Consider the following 26,393-nt stretch of genomic DNA (forward strand, 5'->3'; position numbering starts at 1 on the left):
ATTAAGTGAAATACTAATCAAAGATTGCTTGTGTGTGGTCTCATTTGATCACCAGTGATGTTCTTTTTTGTTGCGGAGTTCCTGCGGAGGCAATCCCTTCCCCCTCCATAGTGCAGAGCTATGTGAAGGGAGATGTGTGGAGTGTGGGGGTGATGAGATGACATGGAGACTTAGAGGTCATCTGGGTGTCTTGTAAAAGCGACAGCTATGTTATTACCTGCTGCGAGGTTGATGTTGGGAGATTATGTACACTGCACGGTGCACTGGTGGTAGTCGTGAAGGTACACTGGCATGCAGTGGTGGCAGGTGAAGTGTGACTGCATGACGGTGTCAAAGGTCAGAGAGGTGATGGAGAGTTCACCAGGCCTGGATGGCACTGGTGAAGATGTGTGACCCAGAGGGTGTAGGTGTGGAGCCATGATGGTGAGAATTCCATCAGCAGAAAAACAGGGGCTGACAGCAGTGATATCTATGTCGTGCGGCATCTTAACTATCTTCCTTAAGTGAGGGGTTATAGAGCTATCCTTGGTCTCATTGTCTAGTTTCTGCCCTTCGACAAGGAGGCCGTTTTCAATTAATATGCTGTTTAGGTCTTCTGGGAGAAAGTCATAGATGTCAAGGAGCAACTCGAAGGCGGGGGGGTACATCGCCATTGGTGGGATGGTCGTTCAACAGTGTAATTCGGGAAGGTTGGCATGGAATGTTGTCCAGTAAAGCTTCTTGCAGGGACCATGCTGGCTCAAGCCAATTAACGGACACTGATAATGTATGTTTCCCATGTAATAGTATAACAAATGTACCACTGTCCATTGAAGTACCTTACAGGGAACCGAGTATGGGGGTTGCAAGTCTGGTCACATTGTCATCATGTATCATGAACTCACAGTCTGTTAGAGCCTAGTGGAGGAAAACTTTAGGCACCGATTGTAGAGGGGGAGGGGGGGGGGGGGTGTTTATGCGGAGGTGGGCAGTGTGCTGATTTACTCTTGATAGCCGGTCGGGCAGGTCTGGAGGCACAGTCGAAGGCTGTTGGAACACAGGCAAGCAGGTATGGTACTTCACCATACAAAATTTCAATGAGAAAATCCCTAAAGTCACAGTTTTGGGCTGTGTGCTCTCCCAGGAGTACCCACAGTAATGCTTTTATCCAAGGTCCCATGTAGCACATGAGGGTCACCTTTAAGATACAGTGCCAACACTAGATGAGCCCATCGCTCTGTGGGTGATAGACTGCCTCTTTAAATCAACACCTGCCAATCATGTTACACAATTTAAGGATGAGGGTGGATTCAAACTTTTGGCACAAGATACACGCATGAGTCCATAGCTTACAATCCTTCTTCACATTAGGCCATATGATGTGGTCGACCATGTTATCAGACTTACGCTTGGGTGTGCCAAGTTGCGTTGAAGATGATGCAGTGGAATTGTTGGGAAACAAGAGTGTGTGACTGTGTTTTTGAAATGCCACAGAGAATCACATGGGTCCCAGAAGTCGTTAATAAGGAGGAGAAAGAGGAAGGGGCCTAAAGTTGAGCACTGTGCGACTCCCGATGTGACTGATGTTATATCTGAACAGATTGTTCTTCCACTGTGTGCAGTTTTTTCTACCAGCTACTGTATGTTTAATATGTAAGACTGAGATTGTTAATTACCAACTCATAGTATAAGCACCCAGTCTGCATAGGAACAATGTCTGATTGACCAAATTAAAAGCATTTGTAAGATCAATAAAAAGTTTAGAAGCATAATTTTTTCCTTAATTGCTTGTGTTATCTGGTCAGTAATTGAAAAGTGAGCCTCATTGATGGATTTATTTTTCCAAGAGCCAGACTACAGTGCTGTTAGTAGGAATGTACTTTAAAGAAAGAACATTTCATGAGTATACTGGGTGTCCCTGCTAAGAGCTGTCAGGTGCATTTTCTATCCTGTGATATTAGCAATTTCGTTTTCTCATTGTGTAGCTGTAGTCAGCCCAAAAAATTACTGTTCATCACATATTTTGTCCTGTGCCCAGTATCGGTTCGTTTCCCATTACAAACAAAATTATTTTTAACTCTGAATTTTATGTGCCCATTTGGTAGAGCATTCCCAAATCAGGCTAGTCTGATATTTGTTTTATTTATATGTATTAACAGGGTCAGTAAAACACAAAGAATAAACAGCAGTCCAGCAGTGACCCAGTAGTGCTGCATACTTGGCGGTAGCAGTCAGCACTGGACAGAGCTGTGCTGTCGCTGCTGGAGTACCAATTATTCTACAAATTCTTTGTCCCTGTTAATACATACTGATAAAACAAATTTTACATTAGACTAATCTCAACCAATCTATTGAATGGGTATATAAAATTCCACTTTAAAAACAATTTTGTATGTGACAGCAAACAACTTATGCTTTCTGTTGGCATTGGGCATCACATGAAATACATGGTTAGCACTAATTTTTTGGGCTGACTCCAGCTACACAGTTCAAAATGAAAATGCAAATTTCTGCTGAAACACCAGAGGAGATATGCCTGATAATTCTTAGGAGAGACACTCCGTGTACAATTTTTTCTGTTATTTTGAATACACTTGGGAGGAATGATATAGGTCAGAAGTTATTGACCTCCTACTTGTTCCCCATAACAGTGTGCTATCTGAAAAAGGCTGTAGGAATATTCATCCAGTCCTTAATAGAATTTCAAATTAACACAAAGATTGAATCCTTGATTCAAAGATTCACAGTTGTAAAACTGTGTTCATCACAAAATACAAAAATTAGTAGCCTATGACTACAATATCAGTAACTCTCAGTTGAAATTCATTGATTCATAGAGATACTTGGTTGTAAAAATTTGTAGGACTGTGAAGTGGAATGATCACACAGACTGAGTTGTAAGTAAAGCAGGTAACACACTTCAGTTAATTCAAGAGATTGTGTAAAAATGCAGCCTTTCTACAAATGAAACAGCTTACAAATAACTTGTGTGTCATATCTTAGAACAGTGCATAAGTTTGTGGAACCCATACCAAATTCAATGGAAAGTAGCCTGTCCAGACTAAGTGGAGCTTTGACACATCTGGATTATAAAAAAAAACCTCAAGAGTCCACAAAACATACAAATTTAATTTATTTTTATGTATGCATACAGAAAGTAAATTATTAATGCATGAATTCTGATATTTGAAGAAACAACAATGAGTTTATTTTGAGCCAGATTCGAATGCTCTTTGTATGCACCATGATCACACAGGCATTTGACCAGTGTTAGTATGGCCATAGTTTACCATGCAACAATTCTGCATAGGACAGCTGTATGAATCTACACTCCTGGAAATTGAAATAAGGACACCGTGAATTCATTGTCCCAGGAAGGGGAAACTTTATTGACACATTCCTGGGGTCAGATATATCACATGATCACACTGACAGAACCACAGGCACATAGACACAGGCAACAGAGCATGCACAATGTCGGCACTAGTACAGTGTATATCCACCTTTCGCAGCAATGCAGGCTGCTATTCTCCCATGGAGACGATCGTAGAGATGCTGGATGTAGTCCTGTGGAACAGCTTGCCATGCCATTTCCACCTGGCACCTCAGTTGGACCAGCGTTCGTGCTGGACGTGCAGACCGCCTGAGACGACGCTTCATCCAGTCCCAAACATGCTCAATGAGGGACAGATCCAGAGATCTTGCTGGCCAGGGTAGTTGACTTACACCTTCTAGAGCATGTTGGGTGGCACGGGATACATGCGGACGTGCCTTGTCCTGTTGGAACAGCAAGTTCCCTTGCCGGTCTAGGAATGGTAGAACGATGGGTTCGATGACGGTTTGGATGTACCGTGCACTATTCAGTGTCCCCTCAACGATCACCAGAGGTGTACGGCCAGTGTAGGAGATCGCTCCCCACACCATGATGCTGGGTGTTGGCCCTGTGTGCCTCGGTCGTATGCAGTCCTGATTGTGGCGCTCACCTGCACGACGCCAAACACGCATATGACCATCATTGGCACCAAGGCAGAAGCGACTCTCATTGCTGAAGACGACACGTCTCCATTCGTCCCTCCATTCACGCCTGTCGCGACACCACGGAGGCGGGCTGCACGATGTTGGGGCGTGAGCGGAAGACGGCCTAACGGTGTGCGGGACCGTAGCCCAGCTTCATGGAGACGGTTGCGAATGGTCCTCGCCGATACCCCAGGAGCAACAGTGTCCCTAATTTGCTGGGAAGTGGCGGTGCGGTCCCCTACGGCACTGCGTAGGATCCTACGGTCTTGGCATGCATCCGTGCGTCGCTGCGGTCCGGTCCTAGTTCAACGGGCACGTGCACCTTCCGCCGACCACTGGCGACAATATCGATGTACTGTGGAGACTTCACGCCCCACGTGTTGAGAAATTCGGCGGTACGTCCACCCGGCCTCCCGCATGCCCACTATACGCCCTCGCTCAAAGTCCGTCAACTGCACATACGGTTCACGTCCACGCTGTCGCGGCATGCTACCAGTGTTAAAGACTGCAATGGAGCTCCGTATGCCACGGCAAACTAGCTGACACTGACGGCGGTGGTGCACAAATGCTGCGCAGCTAGCGCCATTCGACGGCCAACACCGCAGTTCCTGGTGTGTCCGCTGTGCCGTGCGTGTGATCATTGCTTGTACAGCCCTCTCGCAGTGTCCGGAGCAAGTATGGTGGGTCTGACACACCGGTGTCAATGTGTTCTTTTTTCCATTTCCAGGAGTGTATTAATGATCTTTTGCATACGATTTGGTGGAATTCTTCATCACTAATATATGAACACAGATGATGTAAATCGTCATTTCTTGATGTATTTTAAATGGGTATGTGAATAAACTTGCTTATTTATTTAAAACAAAGGGTTTTAAACTACTAGACTTGAATGAAATTGGATTAGTTATTAATGTAACATAGATGGCATTACTGATACTGCATGATGCAAACTTGAGGCTGCTGTACTTGTTGTAAACAACAACCTCAGTTTCCTTCTGCCTATAAACCAGCAAAATGATATGTTGACTTGTACTGCTGCAAGTTTGTTGGATGTTAACTCACTGAAATGGTACGTTGACTAGAATGGATCATTGCTATTGGATAATGTTGCGTTTTACTTATCTTTTTATGTAAACCAATTCTGATTCTGCAATTTCCTTGTATTTTAGTGCTGAAAGTGGCTACCTGTAGCTGAAATCTGGATATGCAAGAATAATAAAAACCAATGGGATTGTGACTGATTGCTGTGTGCCTATCCTTTCTTGATTAATCTACACTTACTGTAACCATTGGTTCCTTATGGGATAAAAGTTAGTTAATAGCTTAACCTTGTCTTCAAGGACCCTACAATAGCCTGAAAAATAACACTCGATTCTTCACTCTGTATTCATGAAGATGCAAAGCTAGTTCTTTTTGCTGATTATACAAATATAGTAATAACACCCAAGAAGCAAGAATCACCTGAGAAAATTGCAAATAATGTCTTTCAGAAAATCTTTAAGTGGTTCTCTGCAAATGGACTCTCACTAAATTTTGAGAAAACTCAGTTTATACAATTCTGTACAGTAAATGACATAACACCATTGGTAATTATAGACTATGAACAGAAGTCTGTTGCTAACATAGAATATTCAAATTTTCTGGGTGCGTGCATTGATGAGAAATTGAATTAGAAGAAACACATCGATGATCTGCTGAAACGGTTAGGTTCAGCTACTTATGCTATTAGGGTTATTGCAAATTTTGGTGATAAACATATCAATAAATTAGCCTACTTTGCCTATTTTCATCCATTGCTTTCATATGGCATCATATTTTGGGATAATTCATAAGTAAGAGAGAAAATATTCATTGCACAAAAGTGTGTAATCAGTATAATAGCTGGAGTCCACCCAAAATCACATTGCATGCATTTATTTAAGGAACTTCGCATATTGACAGTACCCTGGCATACATTTATTCACTTATAAAATTTGTTATAAATAACCCATCACAATTAAAAAATAACAGCGACGTGCATAGCTACAACACCAGAAGAAAGGATGATCTTCAGTATTCTGGGTTAAATCTAACAATGACACAGGAAGGGGTGAATTATGTTGCCACAAAATTCCTTGGTCATTTCCCAAATAGAACTAAAAGTCTGACAGATAGCCAACCAACATTTAAAAAGAAATTAAAAGAATTTCTGAATGGCAGCTCCTTCTACTCAATAGACAAATTTTTAGACTTCATTTTTTATTTATTATCACATTTACATGATATAGGAATTGTCATAATACAGTCCAGAACATGCACAGCAGAATATTACATGTTTCTATCAAACACATAAAATTCATATTATATAATATGTTGAAAATTAAAAAATTGAATTGATGGGTTGTTCTTTACATGCTCTTTCAAAATGTACCATATGCAATGGATTTATATATATTTAGTACATTTGGAAACCACATATTGCACGTAATTTAGAGTTAAAAGAGTATAAATGAGACATAGAACTGACAATGAGAACTACATGATATTGACAATATAACTATCAGTTAGTGATTTTAGGATTCAAAATATTCCTCTAAGCAATAAAAACATTTATTTATCAGATAATTTTTAAATCCTGACTTAAATTTTCCTTCATCTTCTGTTCCCCTGATGCAGAGGGGCAGAGCATTATAAAGCTTTATTCCATAGTGGCTCTCATGTTTTTGAGTTTTTGTTTTTCTTGTTCTTTCTACATGCAGATTCTTACAAATACATGTATTGCACTCATGAAGATCTGAATTTACTCGTAAACTACTCAAGTGTGTTGTTGTATGCAATATGCTTTTTAATATGTACAAAGATGGTATTGTAAGTATGTTAGCTGCATGAACAAGGGTTTGCAGTGTGTTTGTGGAGAGCTGTGTGTAATACTTCTAATGGCCCGTTTCTGTAATTTAAAAGTCTCTCTCTCTCAAGTGACATTTAGTCACCCCAGAATGTTATTCCATAGGATATAATAGAATCGAAATAAGCCATATACGCTAATCTTGTACACTCTGCACTGCAAACTCTAGAAATTATTCTCACTGCAAAACATGCTGAATTGAGTTTTTTGGATATGTATGTGACATCGTCTTACCAGCTCAAGTGCTGATCAATGTGTGTGCCCAAAAATTTTGTAGATCTGACTTTCTCTATTTCATGGTCCTCAATGATAAATGCAGTAATTATTTTGTGTAAAGGAAACTTATGTTAAAGTGACACATTACACATCTTTACGAAATGTTGTAGTCATGATCTATGGAAAAAGTATTTATGTGTGTATGTATCTACAGCTTCCTTAAAATTTGTAATTAGGTTTTCATGCAATGATTGGTATCAATACTCAAGCTGTAGTTTATTAAGATGACAATGCAAATATGGAGTAGGGACCTAGTAATAGAATATGCAGAGCAATCTGTGGTTTATCTAGAACAACAATGTAGCTATGTGACACTTGCATTACCTGGCAGAATGACCAGTAGTTGTTAACAATATCCTTATTTATTGACTTTTATATAACTGTATGCAAGTAATTGTATCATGTTTTGCAAAAATAGTAAATTTAGCTTTAAAAGTTTTAAAGTTGCAATTTTGTTTCCTTAACTGTTTTAGGATTGAGAGAGAGAAAATTGTTTAAAAGTATTTTTGGTTTGCACAGAGTGATTCAAAATTCCTGTTAAGGTAAAGGCAGGACAAATGTCACATATTTTTTAAAATTAATTTTTATCGATACATAAACACTTAAATTAGGCAAGATTGATGGTTTGAACATTGTATTTTATTATAGATACCATCACATTACAAAAAACTTTATAACAAAGGAACATTTGTATGATGTACAAAGGCTTGTGAATTTCAATTAATAAGTAAGTGGCGGGCAAGATGCCACGGAAGGGAGGGACAGATGGCCAGTGGATAAATACATTGAAAATGACATTCACTTTGATTTTTGTCTTTCAAGTTTATTTTTAAGTCGACCACACAAACAACACATGTTCTCATAGAGAGTGCATGATTCATGAAGCCATCTAGAACATCCTACGCATCGAATCCAGTCAGAGGTAGATGTTGTTTCTTGATAAAGTTCAAGGCAATGTACACATTCATTTTCTTTGAAATTTAATTCATCAGAGGAACTACCGTGTGGGGAAATATCATCATCATCTTCTTCTGAAACTGAGTCTTCAAACAGATGCCTCTTTGGTGGTTTTTTCCCTCTGGTTTTGGGAATTTGATTTCTTTTAGCTGCTACATTTTTGTGGGCAGGAACTTTTCCTTTCTTGTTTATTTCAGTGATTTTCTTTCTTTTCGCTGTTATAAAATCGTTGGATGTTATATTTGTTGCTGATTGCTTTCTTTTGGATTGTTTTCTCTGAGGCAGTATAGGAACAGGTGAAATCTTTTCCAGCAATTTTGATGGAGTCTCTCCATGAGGTGTCACTGAGTTGTCATTTACACAGCAGCTGCCTTGATCACTTGGTCAATGGGTAGCCAAATTTGTGCAAGGTTAGCAGGTAGGGTGTTCTCTTAATACATTTGTTTCAGACCTTGATGTGGATGACTCATCTGGAGTCAGATCACTAGAGACATCTGCAGTAGATGGGAGTTCAGTATTATTAATGTCTGAAACAAAGGCACAATTTGGAATTACTGCTCTGTCAAGTGGGATACTTCCAGTAGCTCTAAATCTGCAGACACCAATCTGGACTGTGGCAGCACAAGTCCATGCTTTGAAGAGCAGCTCTCCATATTGCTGCCTTGTAATTCTTCTGTCTTTGCTTGCCTTATCTACGATCCATGAATTACAAGCCTCTTTAAACTAGGATTTCAGTGGCTTGAAAAATGATCGGTCTAGTTGCTGTAAAAAGTGTGCCATGTGGCAAGGTAAACAAATTATCAACTTTTCATTTTCAACAGCTATATCCAAAAGGGTGACACAATTCATATGAGAGGCATGACCATCTAATAGAAGCAGAGCAGGGCCAGGCACCTTTCTAGGAAGGAAATGGTTTTTTAACCAATCCATGAAAATATCACTGTTGATATAAGCGAATTTTCTCCTCATACCAACAAATGATCCTGGAGGCATGTTGTCTTCAGCATCTTGTTCTTTTTATTCACTCCTTTGTAAATGCAGTAAGGTGGTAAGAAATTTCCCTCGCCATTACAGCATCCAATAATTGTTATTGTCTCTCCTCTTTCAGCAGAAGTAATGAGATGGACATCTCTGCTTCCTTTGCCACAACAACCTTCCCATGCTCATTGTTTAACTGTAGACCAGTTTAGTCTACATTTTAGATACTAACTGGTTTATCCAGACATCCCAACACTCTCGATTTAAGCAGGAGACTCCCAATTTTTCCTTCTTCCTCTTAATCTTTCGACCATGAAGACCCGAGTTTCAGAGCATTTCCAATACTTTCTGTACTATTTGAAAATCCTGCACCGTCAATTTATTGGTGGATGACAAGGTATGGCTGTTACTTGTCCATGTTAACTTGGAAGATTCGTGTGGTGGCTGTAGGGAGCGGCAGCAGGCATAGCTCGCGCTTCATATCTACAAGGAAGTAAGGAACTTATCATTGGCAGCATTCGGAGACAAATGGATATTTTTGAACTAGTGCCAATTTCCTCCGCTTCTGGTAGCACCAGCACAATCGTAAAGTTATCGTGGACAAGGAGTAGTCGATACTCGTTCCAAGCGAAGTGATTAGCATTGTTGTGTCTACAAGGCAGTGTTGCCAAATTGGGGGATTCCCCTCTAAATTTAGGGGGAATTAAGCTGCCTAGGGGGAAGTTAGAGGGATAAAAGTTTCAGGGGGAAAAATATTTAGGATTACTACCCTCCCTTCCGTGCCCCTATATAGGGGGAAATGGTACGTCATGGTTAGCATCACTGCCTCAAGACCATTGTCTAGAACGTATGACCATTGTGTTCTCAGTTCTGCTGCGCGATTTGTGCACACTACTCTGCAGTAGTTGTTCACTGCGTATCTTGGAGGTGTTGATTATTTTTTATGTAGAATGGTATGTAGATGTGACTTTTCAGTGGCTCATGGCAGGAAATGCGACATTCTTAAACATGTGTTGTTGTTGTTGTTGTTGTTGTGGTCTTCAGTCCTGAGAGTGGTTTGATGCATCTATCCATGCTACTCTATCCTGTGCAAGCTTCTTCATTTCCCAGTACCTACTGCAACCTACATCCTTCTGAATCTCCTTAGTGTATTCATCTCTTGGTCTCCCTCTACGATTTTTACCCTCCATGCTGCCTTCCAGTACTAAATTGGTGATCCCTTGATGCCTCAGAACATGTCCTACCAACCGATCCATTCTTCTGGTCAAGTTGTGCCACAAACTTCACTTCTCCCCAATCCTATTCAATACTTCCTCATTAGTTATGTGATCTACCCATCTAATCATCAGCATTCTTCTGTAGCACCACATTTCAAAAGCTTCTATTCTCTTCTTGTCCAAACTATTTATCATCCATGTTTCACTTCCATACATGGCTACACTCCATACAAATACTTTCAGAAACGACTTCCTGACACTTAAATCTATACTCGATGTTAACAAATTTCTCTTCTTCAGAAACGATTTCCTTGCCATTGCCAGTCTACATTTGATATCTTGTCTACTTCGACCATCATCAGTTATTTTGCTCCCAAAATAGCAAAAGTCCTTTACTACTTTAAACGTCTCATTTCCTAATCTAATTCCCACAGCATCACCAGACTTAATACGACTACATTCCATTATCCTAGTTATGCTTTTGTTGATGTTCATCTTATATCCTTCTTTCAAGACACTGTCCATTCCGTTCGACTGCTCTTCCAAGTCCTATGCTGTCTCTGACATAATTACATTGTCATTGGCGAACCTCAAAGTTTTTATTTCTTCTCCATGGATTTTAATTCCTACTCTGAATTTTTCTTTGGTTTCCTTTACTGCTTGCTCAATATACAGATTGAATAACATCGAGGAGAGGCTACAACCCTGTCTTACTCCCTTCCCAACCACTGCTTCCCTTTCATGTCCCTCGACTCTTATAACTGCCATCTGGTTTCTGTACAAATTGTAAATAGCCTTTCGCTACCTGTATTTTACCCCAGCCACCTTTAGAATTTGAAAGAGAGTATTCCAGTCAACATTGTCAAAAGCTTTCTCTCTGTCGACAAATGCTAGAAACGTAGGTTTGCCCTTCCTTAATCTAGCTTCTAAGATAAGTCGTAGAGTCAGTATTGGCTCATGTGTTTCGACATTTCTACGGAATCCAAACTGATCTTCCCCGAGGTCGGCTTCTACTAGTTTTTCCATTCGTCTGTAAAGAATTCGCATTAGTATTTTGCAGCTGTGACTTATTAAACTGATAGTTCGGTAATTTTCACATCTGTCAACACCTGCTTTCTTTGGGATTGGAATTATTAATTTCTTCTTGAAGTCTGAGGGTATTTCGCCTGTTTCATACATGTTGCTCACCAGATGGTAGAGTTTTGTCAGGACTGGCTCTCCCAAGGCCGTCAGTAGTTCCAATGGAATGTTGTCTAGTCCGGGGGCCTTGTTTCGACTCAGGTCTTTCAGTGCTCTGTCAAACTCTACACGCATTATCATATCTCCCATTTCGTCTTCATCTACATCCTCTTCCATTTCTATAATATTGTCCTCAAGTACATCGCCCTTGTATAGACCCTCTATATACTCCTTCCACGTTTCTGCTTTCCCTTCTTTGCTTAGAACTGGGTTCCCATCCGAGATCTTGATGTTCATACCAGTAGTTCTCTTATCTCCAAAGGTCTGTTTAATTTTCCTGTAGGCAGTATCTATCTTACCCCTAGTGAGATAAGCCTCTACATCCTTACATTTGTCCTCTAGCCATCCCTGCTTAGTCATTTTGCACTTCTTGTCGATCTCTTTTTGAGACATTTGTATTCCTTTTTGCCTGCTTCATTCACTGAATTTTTATATTTTTCTCCTTTCATCAATAAAATTCAATATTTCTTCTGTTACCCAAGGATTTCTACTAGCCCTCGTCTTTTTACCTATTTGATCCTCTGCTGCCTTCACTACTTCATCCCTCAAAGCTACCCATTCTTCTTCTACTGTATTTATTTCCCCCATTCCTGTCAATTGTTCCCTTATGCTCTCCCTGAAACTCTGTACAACCGCTGGTTATTTCAGTTTATCCAGGTCCCATCTCCTTAAATTCCCACCTTTTTGCGGTTTCTTTAGTTTTAATCTACAGGTCATAACCAATAGATTGCGGTCAGAGTCCACATCTGCCCCTGGAAATGTCTTACAATTTAAAACCTGGTTCCTAAATCTCTCTCTTACCATTATATAATCTATCTGATACCTTTTAGTATCTCCAGGGTTCTTCCATGTATCTTAAACATGTGCAAACTAAAAAACACGAGGAGAGTTTCCACTGTGTAGAACGGGACCAGAAACTTAACTTCTCATGTAAAACCCAAAATGTAGGTTCTGTGATGAATGCTGAGGCTTTATTTACCTCATTTATTGTATAGCATAACTTGACCATAAACCATGCCGACCACGCTGGGTGCTCGTTTCCCAAAATGTTTCCCGATTCTGAAATTGCAAAACGATGTGGGTGCGCCAGTACAAAAACAACTGCTATTCTTACAGAAATGTGCATGGAGGAAAAAGCTAAAATTAATATGCACTTGCAGTCAAATCCATTCACTGTTGATACCGATGTTAGTAATAAAATGGACTTTAAGTTATATCCTATTATTGTATCGTTCTTAAGTCCTGAAGTCCATGAAATTCAAAACTGCATACTCTCTGTGCCTAATTTAAAAGGGTATGCCACTGGAGCTAATATTGCTGATCTTCTACTTTCAACTTTATGGGAATTCTGTATTTCATTAAAAAACTGTTTGGATTTTAGTGCCTATAATGCTCCTGTAATGGTAGGGCTGGAAAAAGGGTGTGGCAGTATGTTTGAAACAAGAAATTGCTAACTTAATCATTGTAGGCTGTTCTTGTCACCTAGTTAATCTTGCTGGTGAGAAGGGAGTGGCATGTTTGCCTTTAAACATTGACAAAAATATTATTGACGTATTTTATTATTTGGAAAGGAGTGCAAAGAGGGAAGAAAAATTTAGAAAGTTTCAAACTTTACGTGACCCAGAAATGAAGAAAATTCTAAAACGTGCCTGCACAATGGTTATCATTGAAAAGATGTTTATATAGGATTTTGGAGCAGTGAGACCCTTTGGTTAGTTTGTTCAAGAGTGAAATTGTAAGAAAGGATACTGAAGCAGAAGAATTATAAAATTCCAAAACACACGCAAAATGTTGTTCAGGATGTTGAATGATAAATTATACAGTCCAAAGGCTCAGGTATGTCCATTATTTAGTATTTACATGTAAATAATAAAGCAAATTTAATTGAGTTGTTTAGAGATCGAATTATTATTACTTTAATCTTCAGGAATGTGTTGTAATTCACAGTAGTACACCGCTAAAATTCTCCTGATTTTTCACTTTTGAAAGTTGGCATGTCTGTGCATCCAAAAGCCTATTTTCAGTCAACGTTTGTGTTAACAGATCAAAGTAAGAATTGACTTTGTCTCTGTTCATTCCAATCACTCTGGCTACAAAAAGCCCTTGTGCTTTTCTGATGCTTAAGCCCTCATTGCATTCTAAAAATGAGAGGAACCTATCTTTCCCTGCAAGTTTCTTTTCCTTGTTGAATTTGTTTTTCAGTCCCATCTGATCAGCTAAATTGAAAGTTATTTGCCTGATGTCTGATGGTTTGGGAGCAAAGCCACATGATTGCAATTTCTTTATATGGGCAACTAATTTCCTGTCTGCATCTTCATCTCTAAGTATGATGATGGTCCACACCCTGCTTTCTTGAAATTATGCGTAGCAAGTCTTCTCCTTTATGTTCATTCTGGTATATTTTTCTTTCGAGCTGCTTTCCTTTCAGCATCATCTTTCTCTTTGACTAGTTTCAATGCCTCTACTAGATCTTCTGCTGTCTATTTTCCCCTGTCTTTTGTCCTAATGTATTTTCTTAGTATTTTTCTGTAAAACAAAAACTTATGGACTTCTGTTAGCATTGCAAGCGTTGCGGCATTTGTCTGACAGCAATGGTGCGCCATCTGTCCGTTTTTGTAGGGACGGATGCCGCACCCCCATTTTCACCAAAGATGTTATCAGAAGAAGCCACTACTCGACCGACATAACCTACAATGTTTCTACTGCACAATCTAAATACAAGTTATAAGCTACTGGCCACGTATCTACTTGTACATACTATTAAAAAGGAATGGAGAAAAATTTCCTTGACTTACCTTGGTCTCGAAATGCTATTTTCTTAAGTTTCTCCTCTATTTTCCGCTCCTGAAGTACAAGAACTTGGGAGTAAACTGATCTCACCAACAGTTGCAACAACAATTAGTGTCACATACACAACAATGTTTGCTGACGAATTTCTTGGAAATGCGGCATCTTTCTTCCAGCATTATGTTTTCCGCTTTTACCTTACATGATTACAAATGTTGCTGAGTTGACTCAGGACAGCAATATTTGGTAATAAACCCATGCTCAGAAGTGTGCATGTGGAAGGTAAACAACTCTGAAAGACTGTCAGAAGATACTCTGCACATGCATTAAGAAATTCCTTCCTATGTGAACTACAAAATTTGCTTGAACTGGCAACCATGAATTCCATTGCATTAAGTGTTCCTATGAGCAGTGTTTATATGCACATGGTCCAAAAGTCCTGGAGTGTCCTGAATGACTTCTGTTGCAACCTACAAACAGGCAAGGATATCGTGCTATGACTCCACACGAGTCTTTTGAATAATACTCTCCATGTAGCCCCAGAAGAAAAAATCTTGTGGTCTTAAGTTGGGTGATCATGGTATCCAACAAACTGGTCCAGCACAATCTATCCACCTGTCAAAGGACACCAACCCTACTGTAGTTTTAGGGGGGAAGGGGGGGGGGGGGGGAGAAGCCCTGGGGTATGGAGTATTTGTAATATTTTGGAACACAAATAGCAACTTGTAAGTATCCATAAAAAATTCCAGTTTCAACTCTGTTAAAAAGCTGGTAAATACTGACTTTTAAATAAATTTCTAGAAACAAAGACACCTGACTTCAATATATTGTATCCTTTCCCAGAGTGATAGGGAGAGGTCATGGCCTGCCTTGCCCCCAGGTATGGGCACCCTTAGACCTGTCCCCAAGTGTTTGGTGAAAGTGCTGTGAAACATAATATGAGAAGAGGACTGGCATGCCATCATGCTGGAACCAAATTGTCCAACAGAGATGCAGTGGTGCATTCATGACAAGCTGCACCAGTACGTCTTGCTGAAAGGCCTAGCAGCTGTGACCCCTTAGACAAGGCAGTAGAATACATGGACAATCAAGTGACCATGGACGATACCAGTCCACACATTAATAACAAAATAATGTCAAAATCCATAGGTATGTGTGTCATGGGGATGTCCCTCATTCCAAATCTACCTGTTAATTTTGTTGTGCAGATCTGTTATAAAAGTCACCTCATCTGTGAAAAGAATGATCCAAAGGAAGTCTGGAACATTGACCGAGTGGTGTAGTAAACATGCACAGTAGTTGCCACACAGCACAAATTCAGCTGGCCCCAATGCCTGCACCCTCTGGAGAAGGTACCGATGAAGCTGCTGTTCATGGAGAACTCAGAGGATGCTGCTCTAGGATACATCCACAGAACTTGTAGTGTTGTGGGTACTCATTAACAGGTTCTGGCCGACCAGTTGGAGGATTTCCTGTTCCACGTTAGTTGTGTGACATGTCCAACTGGGACTACAGTTGAAACTATTAGCCTTGACTGTACTGTTTCCCAAACTCAATATTCCACTCTTGCAAAACTGGTATTTGATGGATAGGCATAATCCAGAAATGGTTCGTGATATGGGTGGCGCCCTAATCAACCATGTCATTCACTTTCACGATAGATGAGCAACCATACTCAGATAGTAAATGCTTTGCCATTCTGTAATGCACCATCTTTCTTGATTACTCTCACTTTCTCACTGATGTATGTGTGCTTCAATTTGTTGGGTTATTCTCTGATGACACATGAAGCAATGTCAGACCAGACATCATGTGACATGAGACACCTCCTCTGTCAATGTGTATTGCCTTCTATCATCCAGAGTTGTTTGTCTTCCAAACAGTTCATTTCTGGACACTTTTCCTGTTCTGAGTTCTCTCTAGGGCACCAATAACTGTGTAATTGGAACTCTGAATCTCCCTGTATGACTAAGAGCAAAGCATCCAGTGAAAAGTCTACTAGTAAACGTTGCTTTTCAGAATAACTATGAAAAAATTCGAGTTCCATGGAATGTGAGTGATCTAGAAAGATGGAAGACACACAGTAAGAGGGCACGAAAATGGATTTACCATTAATCATTGGTGTTTAATACGTGGCTAAATGGGGAATTGAAACCATTGTTTTGATCAAAAACAAATCAAGATGACAAAGGATAAATGGCTTAGGGACCTAGAGTCTTTTGTTATTTATCTAGAACAACCATATAGCTAAGTGACATTAGCATGCGCCTGGCAGAATGATCAGTAATTGTTACCAATATATTATTTTATCTACTTTTATGTAACTGGTTGTATATGCAAAAGTTACTGTTCCATGCTTTAAAAAAAATAAATTGTAAATTTGGTTGCATAAATTTTAATGTTGCAATTTTGTTTTGCTAACTGTTTTTGGTGGCTATTTATAGCTGAAATATGAGTAAGCGAGAATAATGAAAAATCAGTGGGACAGCGACTGGTTGCTGTGTCCCTAACCTTCCTTAAAATTAGACTAATTTTTCTTTTCTGTTAGTCACATGAAATTTCTGTGTGTTCCGACACTACGTGGTGCTTTGCTACTTTGTCACAGTTGCTCCTTTCTCACTTGCTGATTCAGGCCTTAGACAGAAAGGGCAGTGTCAACTGCTTTTAAATGTGATTTTGCAATCATAAGAAAATGAAAAATGTCAGCCTTTTTTATGTTAATGTTTATTTCTTTAAATGTGTCTGTCATAAGGGCAGAAAAAATATCTTGCCATACACATTTTACCTTTATTATTTTCAAGGCATCTTCAGTGGCAAATTTCATATAAGTGAATAAACCAGCATGTATGAAATTTGCCACTGAAGGTCCCTGATAACAATATGGTTGAAACACTTGCAGGAAGAAAGATTTACTTTTTCAGTTGTGATAGATGGATTTATAGTAATAATTGTCAGCGTAATATTACACACAACTGAGGACAACAGGACAACAAATAATTTCTGATGTCAACATTTTTGTATTTATTTGTTTATTTTTTTACCTGCAGTCTATCTTAGCAGTTAAAATTGTAACACTGCTCTTCCTTTGGTGTATTCTTACTTCTTACAAACTGGATAAGAAGACATCATTTGGATGACATTAAAGTTACCAGTACAAAATACATCTATAGTTTTGCATGTGGACATTATTTTTATAATTTTTCTTATGTTTGTGAAAATCAGTGTTCATTTTCACTGATCTTTTAATATTAGCCTCAAATAACATTAAGGAATAAATCTTTTGGGCAGTAAATGTAAGAATATCAACACCTTTGAAGAGGCCTTTTGAAGAAGAGTGATTCTCTTCCATGTGCAGACTGATATGTATATTTTTGATGAATAAATATTTCATTTTCTTTACCTTACTGAATGAATTCTATAACACAACAACCAGTGAAATTCTACACTATCACCCTGGCCTTAATGTCAAAATTATGAGAAATTCACTGAAGCATAACACATATTGAACCTATATGTCTTTTGTGGGGGTGTATCCCTGTGTTTCATTTTGAGAAATAGTATTTATCTTTCTGCTGCCAGTAAGTAATTTTTGTTTCTTTTTTTATGAAATGGAGTCATAGAAGTGTGTTTTTTGTGTAAGTATTAACAATGTTTCACTATGAACCCATAGTTAAATCTATTAAAACGGTATGGATATAAATGAATTACTTTATTCTGTCTTCGAGAATAATTTATTACTATTTTTTTGCATAGCTTTTCCAAGTATTATTGTACAGATTTTCTTGCAGGGGAAAAGATACAGTTTGCCATCAAAGCTAGTTTCCATGAGATTGCTGCAGTGGTTTATCCTGTTGTTTTTCATATAAGCAAGGAAAATAGAAAAATATTTGTGCTGCATGAAATGGTGAGTCAAATTTTTAAATGTTTAACAGAAATTATTAATGATTCAAGGCCTTTAAAATTACAGGAATATTTTACTGTAATGTGTAATCAAGAAATCAATAACAATGACATGTTCTCAGATGCAGAGGAGTTTGTTTTGTCTTCATATTGTAACTACATAAAAATATTTATTTTATTTTCTATATTTTAAAATTGGGAGCTTAGATAGATTCATAAACCTAAATTAGGATAGTATTTTTATATGTTATAAGCCCCTTCAAATGCTAAAGGTTGATCATGCCTATCTGTATTACTAAAGGGTTTCATAAATTTGTATCTTATCAGGTATTAATCCACCCTGTGATTGGTTTGTATAGCAGAATGTTGTTACAATAATTGAATTTTTTATATAAATGTTGCTCATACTATGTTTTTACATATTTTTATCCTTATCAAGTATGGATAAGTGCTATGGACATTGAAGTGTGTCCTCTACTCAAAACTCCTTTCTAAAGAGGTGGTGGATTTACAGTGCATATTATATACATAAATGTTCTGTTTATTGTTGTTATAAAATAATTTATAACAAAAATAATATATAAGAAATGTGTTTTCTTCTATTTCCTTTTAGTAGCAGGAGGCACAAAAAACATCAGTTGCAGAAGGAGCTCAAATTGTGAAAGGATCCCCATTAATGGATATTTTGTTATCCTAATGTAACTGTCATTTATTTGGTAATTCTTTTAAATTCTTCAAACAACTATTCTGAGTAAATGTCCACCTCAGATTATGATAAGATTTCAAACTTTTGACTATACCATTTAATCTTAGTGGAAGATTAAAGCTGTGTTCAAGTTTTAGATCAGCACAGAGTTTTAATCTGCCAGGAAGTTTCAAAATAATGCTCTGCAGTCTGGAAGTTTCATTCTTTCTACTGGCCTAGCTCAAGGAGTGCAAGCAAAGCTCATAATTTGCAGCATGTACTTAGGTTTGATTGGGGTACTTGGGTTTGGAGCTGAGTTGAGGGTCTCAACCAAAGGCTCCATCAATTCTGTGATAGTCTTGGCTGCAGATTTCTGGGCCTGCATTAGAGGGTGGAGAATTGTTGGACTCCCATGGATAGGACAGAGGTGAAGTGCACACAGGAAGCAAGTGCTTGTGTAGCAAAATACTTGTGGAGCTTACATGCATTTTTTTAAGGGTAGGTGATAGTTTGAGGTCCTCCTATGAACACTCACCAATCAATATGCACAGAGTGAAACCAGACCACATACAAAGTGAAGATACATTGTCTGTGAAAATTTTAACAGTAAATTGACAAAGCACACATAACCAAATACTTGAATTTACTGCTCTCGAGGACAGTTGTCAGACTCTTATTCTTGGAACCAACAGCTAAATGAAATACAAAGTAGAGAGCTCTGAAATATTTAATGAAGCATAAAAAAAAGTATATAAAATGATACACCATAGGAGGAAGAATCTACAGAGGTCCCAGTTCAACCGACCAAGATGAACTCGAACTAATTATTGGATGTTTTTACTGTCCATTTGATTCTGTTGTAACAATTCCAGAATCATTCAAAGAAAGTCTATACTCACTAGCTCTGAAATAACACAATCACACAATATTAGTTGGAGCTGACCTTAACTGCCTAGTGTGGACTGGGATGTTTATGGACGTATTGCAGGTGGTATGGCTAGACAGTCTTGTGAAGTAGTTTTGGATGTTTTCCGAAAACTGGATTGAGCAGCTAGTTCAACAACCCACAGGCAATGGAAATATTTTAGATCTTGTAGCTACAAACTGCCCTGACCTTATCGACAGTGTCAGTGTATGGACAGCAATTAGTGATCTTGATGTAATCATCGTGATGATGGTTACCAAGGTTAATAAATCCATCAAGAGGACTACAAGAGCATTTTTGATTGAAAGAGCAATAAGCAGTTGTTAGCTCCGTTTTTAGACGGTGAATGGACATAATGTAGTTCTAAAATGATGTGCAGAGAGAAATTGTGGACAAGGTCGGAACTGATTATAAATTGTACTCTGGAAAAATTAAGGAAGAAACCACTGTAGTTTAATAACAAAATTCCATGTATGCTGAAGAAGCTGAGTCTGCTACATTCTCAGTTCAAAAAAGAACACTCAAATGATGAAAGTGGAAACTCGTCTATATGTAAAAAGATTGATGCATGAAACATACAACAAGTTCCACTGTCACACGTTAGCAAATGGTCTTGCTGAGAACCCATGAAAATTGTGCTCCTATGCAAAAGCACTAAGTGGATTGAAAGCTTCATTCCAGTCACTCATCGACTAATTCGGTCTGACAATAAAAGACAGCAACAAGAAAGCTGAAGTTTTAGATTTCACATTTCAGAAATCATTCATGCAGGAGGATCATACAAACATAACGTTGTTTGGCTGTTTCATACACTCCTGTTTGTAATCGGCATCAGTTGAGTCCCATAGTGCTCAGAGCCATTTGAACCATTTTTGTAATCGGCATCCCTGGTGTACAGAAGCGACTAAAACAATTGAAACCAAGTAAGTTGCCAGATCTGGATGAAATCCCAATTTCGTTTTACGAAGAGTACTCTTTAGACTTGTTTGCCCTATTCCTGTGTGATATTCTGTGAGTCACAGATGAAGGGCAACAGGCAGATTATATATCCCGAGATATCTGGAAGTCATTGGCACCATTCCCCATTGCACACTGTTAACAAAGGTCCGAGCATATGGAATCGATTCTCAAATATGTGGGTAGCTCCCAAACTTTCTAGGTAATTGAACCCAGTATATTATACTGGATGGCAACTGTTCATCGGTAGTGCACCTGTGATGTGTGATAGGTTCACTCTTGTTCTCTAGTGGAAAAGGATGGATAAGGAGAGCAGAATCCATGACTATTTGCAGGTGACCCTGTTGCGTACGGGAAATTGTCATCTTTGGTGCCTGCAGGAGGATACAGGATGAATTAGACAGAATTTTATTTGGTGTGTTGAATGGCAGCTTGCTCTAAATGTAGAAAAATGTAGATTAATGTAGGTGAGTGGGATAGAGACCCTGTAATGTTCAAAGACAGTGTTAATAAATTGCTGCTTGATAAAGAAATGTCAGTTACATATCTAGGCATGACATTGCAAAGTGGTATGAAACTGAATGAGCATGTAAGCATGTAGTAGGCAAGGCCAATGAGAATCTGATGAAAGTTTATCTCATCTTTAAAGGAGACCTCATATAGAACACTAGTGAGACCCACTTTTGAATAGTGCTCAAGTGTTGGGATCCCCACCAGTTCAGATTAAAGGAAGACATTGAAACTATTCAGAGGCATGGTGCTAAATGTGTCACTAGATAGTTCATCGACATGCAAGCATTATGGAGATGTTTTGTGACCTCAAATGGGAATCTGTGGAAGGAAGACAAGATTCTTTTCACAAAACACTGTTGAGGAAGTTATACAAACTGTTGTTTGTAGCCGATTTCAGAACATTTCTACTGCTGCCAGTTTAGATTTCACATAAGGCCATGAAGAAAAGATGGGAGGAATTAGGTCTTGTACATTTGCTTACAGAAAATCATTTTTCCCTTGTTCCATCCACAAGTGGAGCAGGAAATAAAGTTACTTGTAGAGGTATAATATACCCTCCACCATGTACCATATAATGGCTTGCTGAGTGTGAATGTAGATGTGGATGTACCTTTCAATATTTTCATCAGTGGAATGACTTACTGCCACAGAGATGATAGGTATCTATAGATGTGGTGGTGGTGGTTAGTGTTTAACGTCCCGTCGACAACGAGGTCATTAGAGACGGAGCGCCAGCTCGGGTTAGGGAAGGATTGGGAAGGAAATCACCCATGCACTTTCAAAGGAACCATCCCGGCATTTGCCTGAAACGATTTAGGGAAATCACGGAAAACCTAAATCAGGATGGCTGGAGACGGGATTGAACCGTCGTCCTCCCGAATGCAAGTCCTATCTATAGATGTAAATGATGACATGATGACCCCAGTAGTTTCGAATTAAAATTAATGTGGACTACAGTTGCCTGCATGTGTTGGCCAAAGATCCTTGTACTTCATTTTTTTCTAACTGCAACATGTCAGCTATGAAGTGTCGTTAGGAAACAAGAGAAAATACTTTCCGATTTTTTGCCCATATAAGCCTGTTACATCAGGTATTTCAGATTTATGGAGAGAAACAAAGGGAAGAGTCAAAGGGAACAGTTTTGAAAGTAGTGAAAAAAATAGTGATACCTTTGCCGTTTTATTTCAAACTCTAGTGTGACGCAGAGCCAGCATATTGATTCTGCTCTGATCACTTTTGTTTACCTCATAGGTTCTGTATACCATGAAATACAGCAGAAGTAAATAAATTAGGTACTTTTGTGGTTAAGTTGCTATGATGGTCAGGTATACAGAGCACTAGACTGTGGCCCTGGAGGTTGTGGGTTAAATCCTGGGTGCTAGTGGGAATTTTTCCTCATTCCATTCCCTCCAGGATGATCTTCCTGGTACTGGAGTGAGTAGGAAGGCTGCACTCTATCCCAAGTCAGGTACCTCTTGAGAAAAGCTGATATCATTGGACCAAATGCCAAAACATATTGCATTACATATAATAAAAACTATGAATGTACTGATCAAGTTCTCATTAAGTGTAAACTGTTATTAAAATGTGCAGGAGCACCTAACTCTCAGTCTAAACTGAAATACATTATTACTTGCTCAGTATCTGAAGTGATTCATTGCCTACCAGTATTTATGTTGCTCTTAATGTCATAGAAACAAATGCTTGTCAACTGGACAATAAATATCAGGTTTTCAAGAAGATTATGTGTAGTTTTAGATACTACACGTGATAACTTTTGACAGTAGACATACATGTACTAGGTAGAAGGTAATACATCAGGAATAGTATTGCAAATTGTGTCAGATCCCTGCAGGCTGTGACGATAATGATACAAAGTGCACAAAATGTTTCTATACTACTAAATTTTCTATTACCTTTTGCAGGAGCAGAATCAACTGGTGAATTAACCGTAGCCACCACACCCTTCACGTTTCAGTTGGTGTGGCACAAAGCAACATCTAAAACTACCAAAATTAAATAAGGATCTAGGGTCTGAAAGAATCCCTGTGAGATTCTATGCGGAATTTGCAGATGAGCTAACTCCAGTTTTAACCATAGTATGGTGGAGATCCCTTGAACAAGAAAATGTGCCTAATGATTGGAAGAAAGCACAGGTCACACCCATCTACAAGCAGAGCAGAAGTGATCCACAAAATTACTGTCCAGTTGCATCGAAGTCCATTTGTTGTAGCCAGCCAGGGTGGTTCAGTGGTTCTAGGTGATACAGTCTGGAACTGCACGACCGCTACGGTCGCAGGTTCGAATCTTGCATGGATGTGTGTGATGTCCTTAGGTTAGTTAGGTTTAACTAGTTCGATGTTCTAGGGGGACTGATGACCTCAGAAGTTAAAGTCCCATAGTGCACAGAGCCATTTCTTTCCATTTGTTGTAGAATCCTACTCTGTGCTTAAATATAATGAGGTATCTTAGGCACTTTGATCTACATGCCACCCATCCTGGATTCTGAAAACACCAGTCATGAGAAAATCAACTTGCATTTTTCTCACATGATGTCCGGAAAATCACGAATCAAGGTAATCAGGTGGATACTATATTCCTTAACTTTTGATGTGATACCACTTAAAATTTATTAAGAAAAGGACTATCATAAGGGACATAAAGGCATTCTCTGAAAAAATCATTTCGAGCAGTGAGTTCATGAGCCCACGAAAATAGTAAACGGTTGTGAAAATACATTTGACCTCTTAGCAACAAATAACCCTGAGTTAATAACGAGCATCAAAACAGATTCAGGGATTAGTGAACACAGGGTTGCCGTAGTGAGACTGAATATTGTAATCCCCCAAATCCTCGAAAAATAAGCGAAAAATATACCTATTCAAAAAAGCAGATAAAAATTCACTTGACGCCTTCGTGAGAGACAATCTCCACTCATTCCTAATTAATAATATAAGTGTAGACCAGATGTGGCTTAGATTCAAAGAAATAGTATTGGCAGCAATTGAGAGATTTATACTAGATAAATTAACAAACGATGGAGCTGATCCTCCTTGGTACACAAAACGGGTTAGAAAACTGTTGCAGAAACAATGAAACAAACATGCCAAATTTAAACAGACGCAAAATTCCCAAGATTGGTGTTCTTTTACAGAAGCTCGAAATTTAGTGCGGACTTCAATGTGAGATGCCTATAACAGTTTCACAACGAAATTTTGTCTCGAAACTTGGCAGAAAATCCAAAGAGATTCTGGTCATATATGAAGTATGTTAGCGGCAAGAAACCATCAATGCCTTCTCTGCACAATAGCAGTGGAGATACTATTGAAGACAGTGCTGCCAAAGCAGAGTTACTAAACAAGGCCTTCTGAAATGCCTTCACAAAAGAAGACGAAGAAAATATTCCAGAATTCGAATCGAGATCAGCTGCCAACATGAGTAACATAGAAGTAAATATCCTTGGAGTAGTGAAGGAACTTAAATCACTTAATAAAAACAAGTCTTCTGGTCCAGACTGTATACCAGTTAGGTACCTTTCAGTGTATGCTGATGCATTAGCTCCTTACTTAACAATCATATACAACTGTTCGCTTGACGAAAGATCTGTACCCAAAGACTGTAAAGTTGCACAGGTCACACCTATATTCAAGAAAGATAGTAGGAGTACTCCACTAAATTACAGGCCCATATTGTTAAAGTCGATATGCAGCAGGATTTTAGAACATATATTGTGTTCGAACAGTATGAATTACCTTAAAGAAAATGCTATTTTGACACACAGTCAACACGCATTTAGAAAACATCATTCTTGTGAAACACAACTTGCTCTTTATTCACATGAAGTGCTGAGTGCTATTGACAAGGGATTTCTGATCAATTCCATATTTCCGGATTTCCGGAAGGCTTTTGACACTGTACCACACAAGCGACGCATAGTGAAATCGCTTGCTTATGGAATATTGTCTCAGTTATGTGACTGTATTTGTGATTTCCTGTCAGAGAGGTCACAGTTCATAGTAACTGACAGAGAGTCATCGAGTAAAACAGAAGTGATTTCTGGCGTTCCCCAAGGTAGTGTTATAGGCCCTTTGCCGTTCCTTATCTATATAAACAATTTGAGATACAATCTGAGCAGCCGTCTTCGGTTGTCTGCAGATGACGCTGTCATTTGTCAACTAATAAAGTCATCAGAAGATCAAAACTAACTGCAAAACGATTTAGAAGAAATATTGGAATGGTGCGAAAAGTGGCAGTTAATTAAATAATGAAAAGTGTGAGGTCATCCACATGAGTGCTAAAAGGAATTTTGTTAAACTTTGGTTACACAATAAATCAGTCTAATCTAAAAGCCATAAATTCAACTAAATACCTAGGTATTACTATTACAGACAACTTCAATTGGAAGGAACACATAGAAAATGTAGTGGGGAAGGCTAACCAAAGCTTGCGTTTTATTGGCAGGACACTTAGAAAATGTAACAGACCTACTAAGAAGACTGCCTACACTATTTTAGAATATTGCTACAGGATTTGGGCTGGACGTCATTAAAGGAAAGGCGTTTTTTGTTGCGGCGGAATCTTCTGAGGAAATTCCTATCACCAACTTTCTCCTCCGAATGCGAAAATATTTTATTGACACCAACTTACATAGGGAGGAATGATCACCAAGATAAAGTAAGGAAAATCAGAGCTCTTATGGAAAGATATAGGTGTTCATTCTTTCCACACGCTATACGAGATTGGAATGTTAGAGAATTGTGAAGGTGGTTCGATGAACCCTCTGCCAGGCACTTAAATGTGATTTGCAGAGTATCCATGTAGATGTAGATGACCAGACAGATTTTTGGGACTGGATTGGGGATATCTTGGTAGTAAGATGCAGCAAGTCATCTCAGATGGAGAGTTGTGAGCAGAAGTTGAAGTAACTTAAGGTGTACCTCAGGGAAGTGTGTTGGCACCTTTACTGTTCATATTGTATATTAATGGCTTGGCACAAAATAATAATAATAATATCAGACTTTTTGCTGTTGATGCAATTATCTATAATGAAGTTTTTTCCAAAAAGGCTACACAAACATC

The 26,393-nt window shown here is 38.7% G+C and overlaps 1 protein-coding gene across 1 annotated transcript in view; it reads left to right on the forward strand.

Annotated features, from left to right (window-relative positions):
• The window catches only part of LOC126282194 (putative helicase MOV-10), a 461,728-nt gene that overhangs the window by 142,070 nt on the left and 293,265 nt on the right, over window positions 1–26,393 (forward strand). The window contains exon 5 of the mRNA XM_049981723.1: window positions 18,123–18,238. Coding sequence (XP_049837680.1) covers window positions 18,123–18,238 — 116 coding nt within the window. The remainder of the gene's footprint in view (window positions 1–18,122; window positions 18,239–26,393) is intronic.

This window comes from Schistocerca gregaria, chromosome 7, assembly GCF_023897955.1.
Source record: "Schistocerca gregaria isolate iqSchGreg1 chromosome 7, iqSchGreg1.2, whole genome shotgun sequence".
In the NCBI taxonomy this organism is placed as follows: Eukaryota; Metazoa; Arthropoda; class Insecta; order Orthoptera; family Acrididae; genus Schistocerca; species Schistocerca gregaria.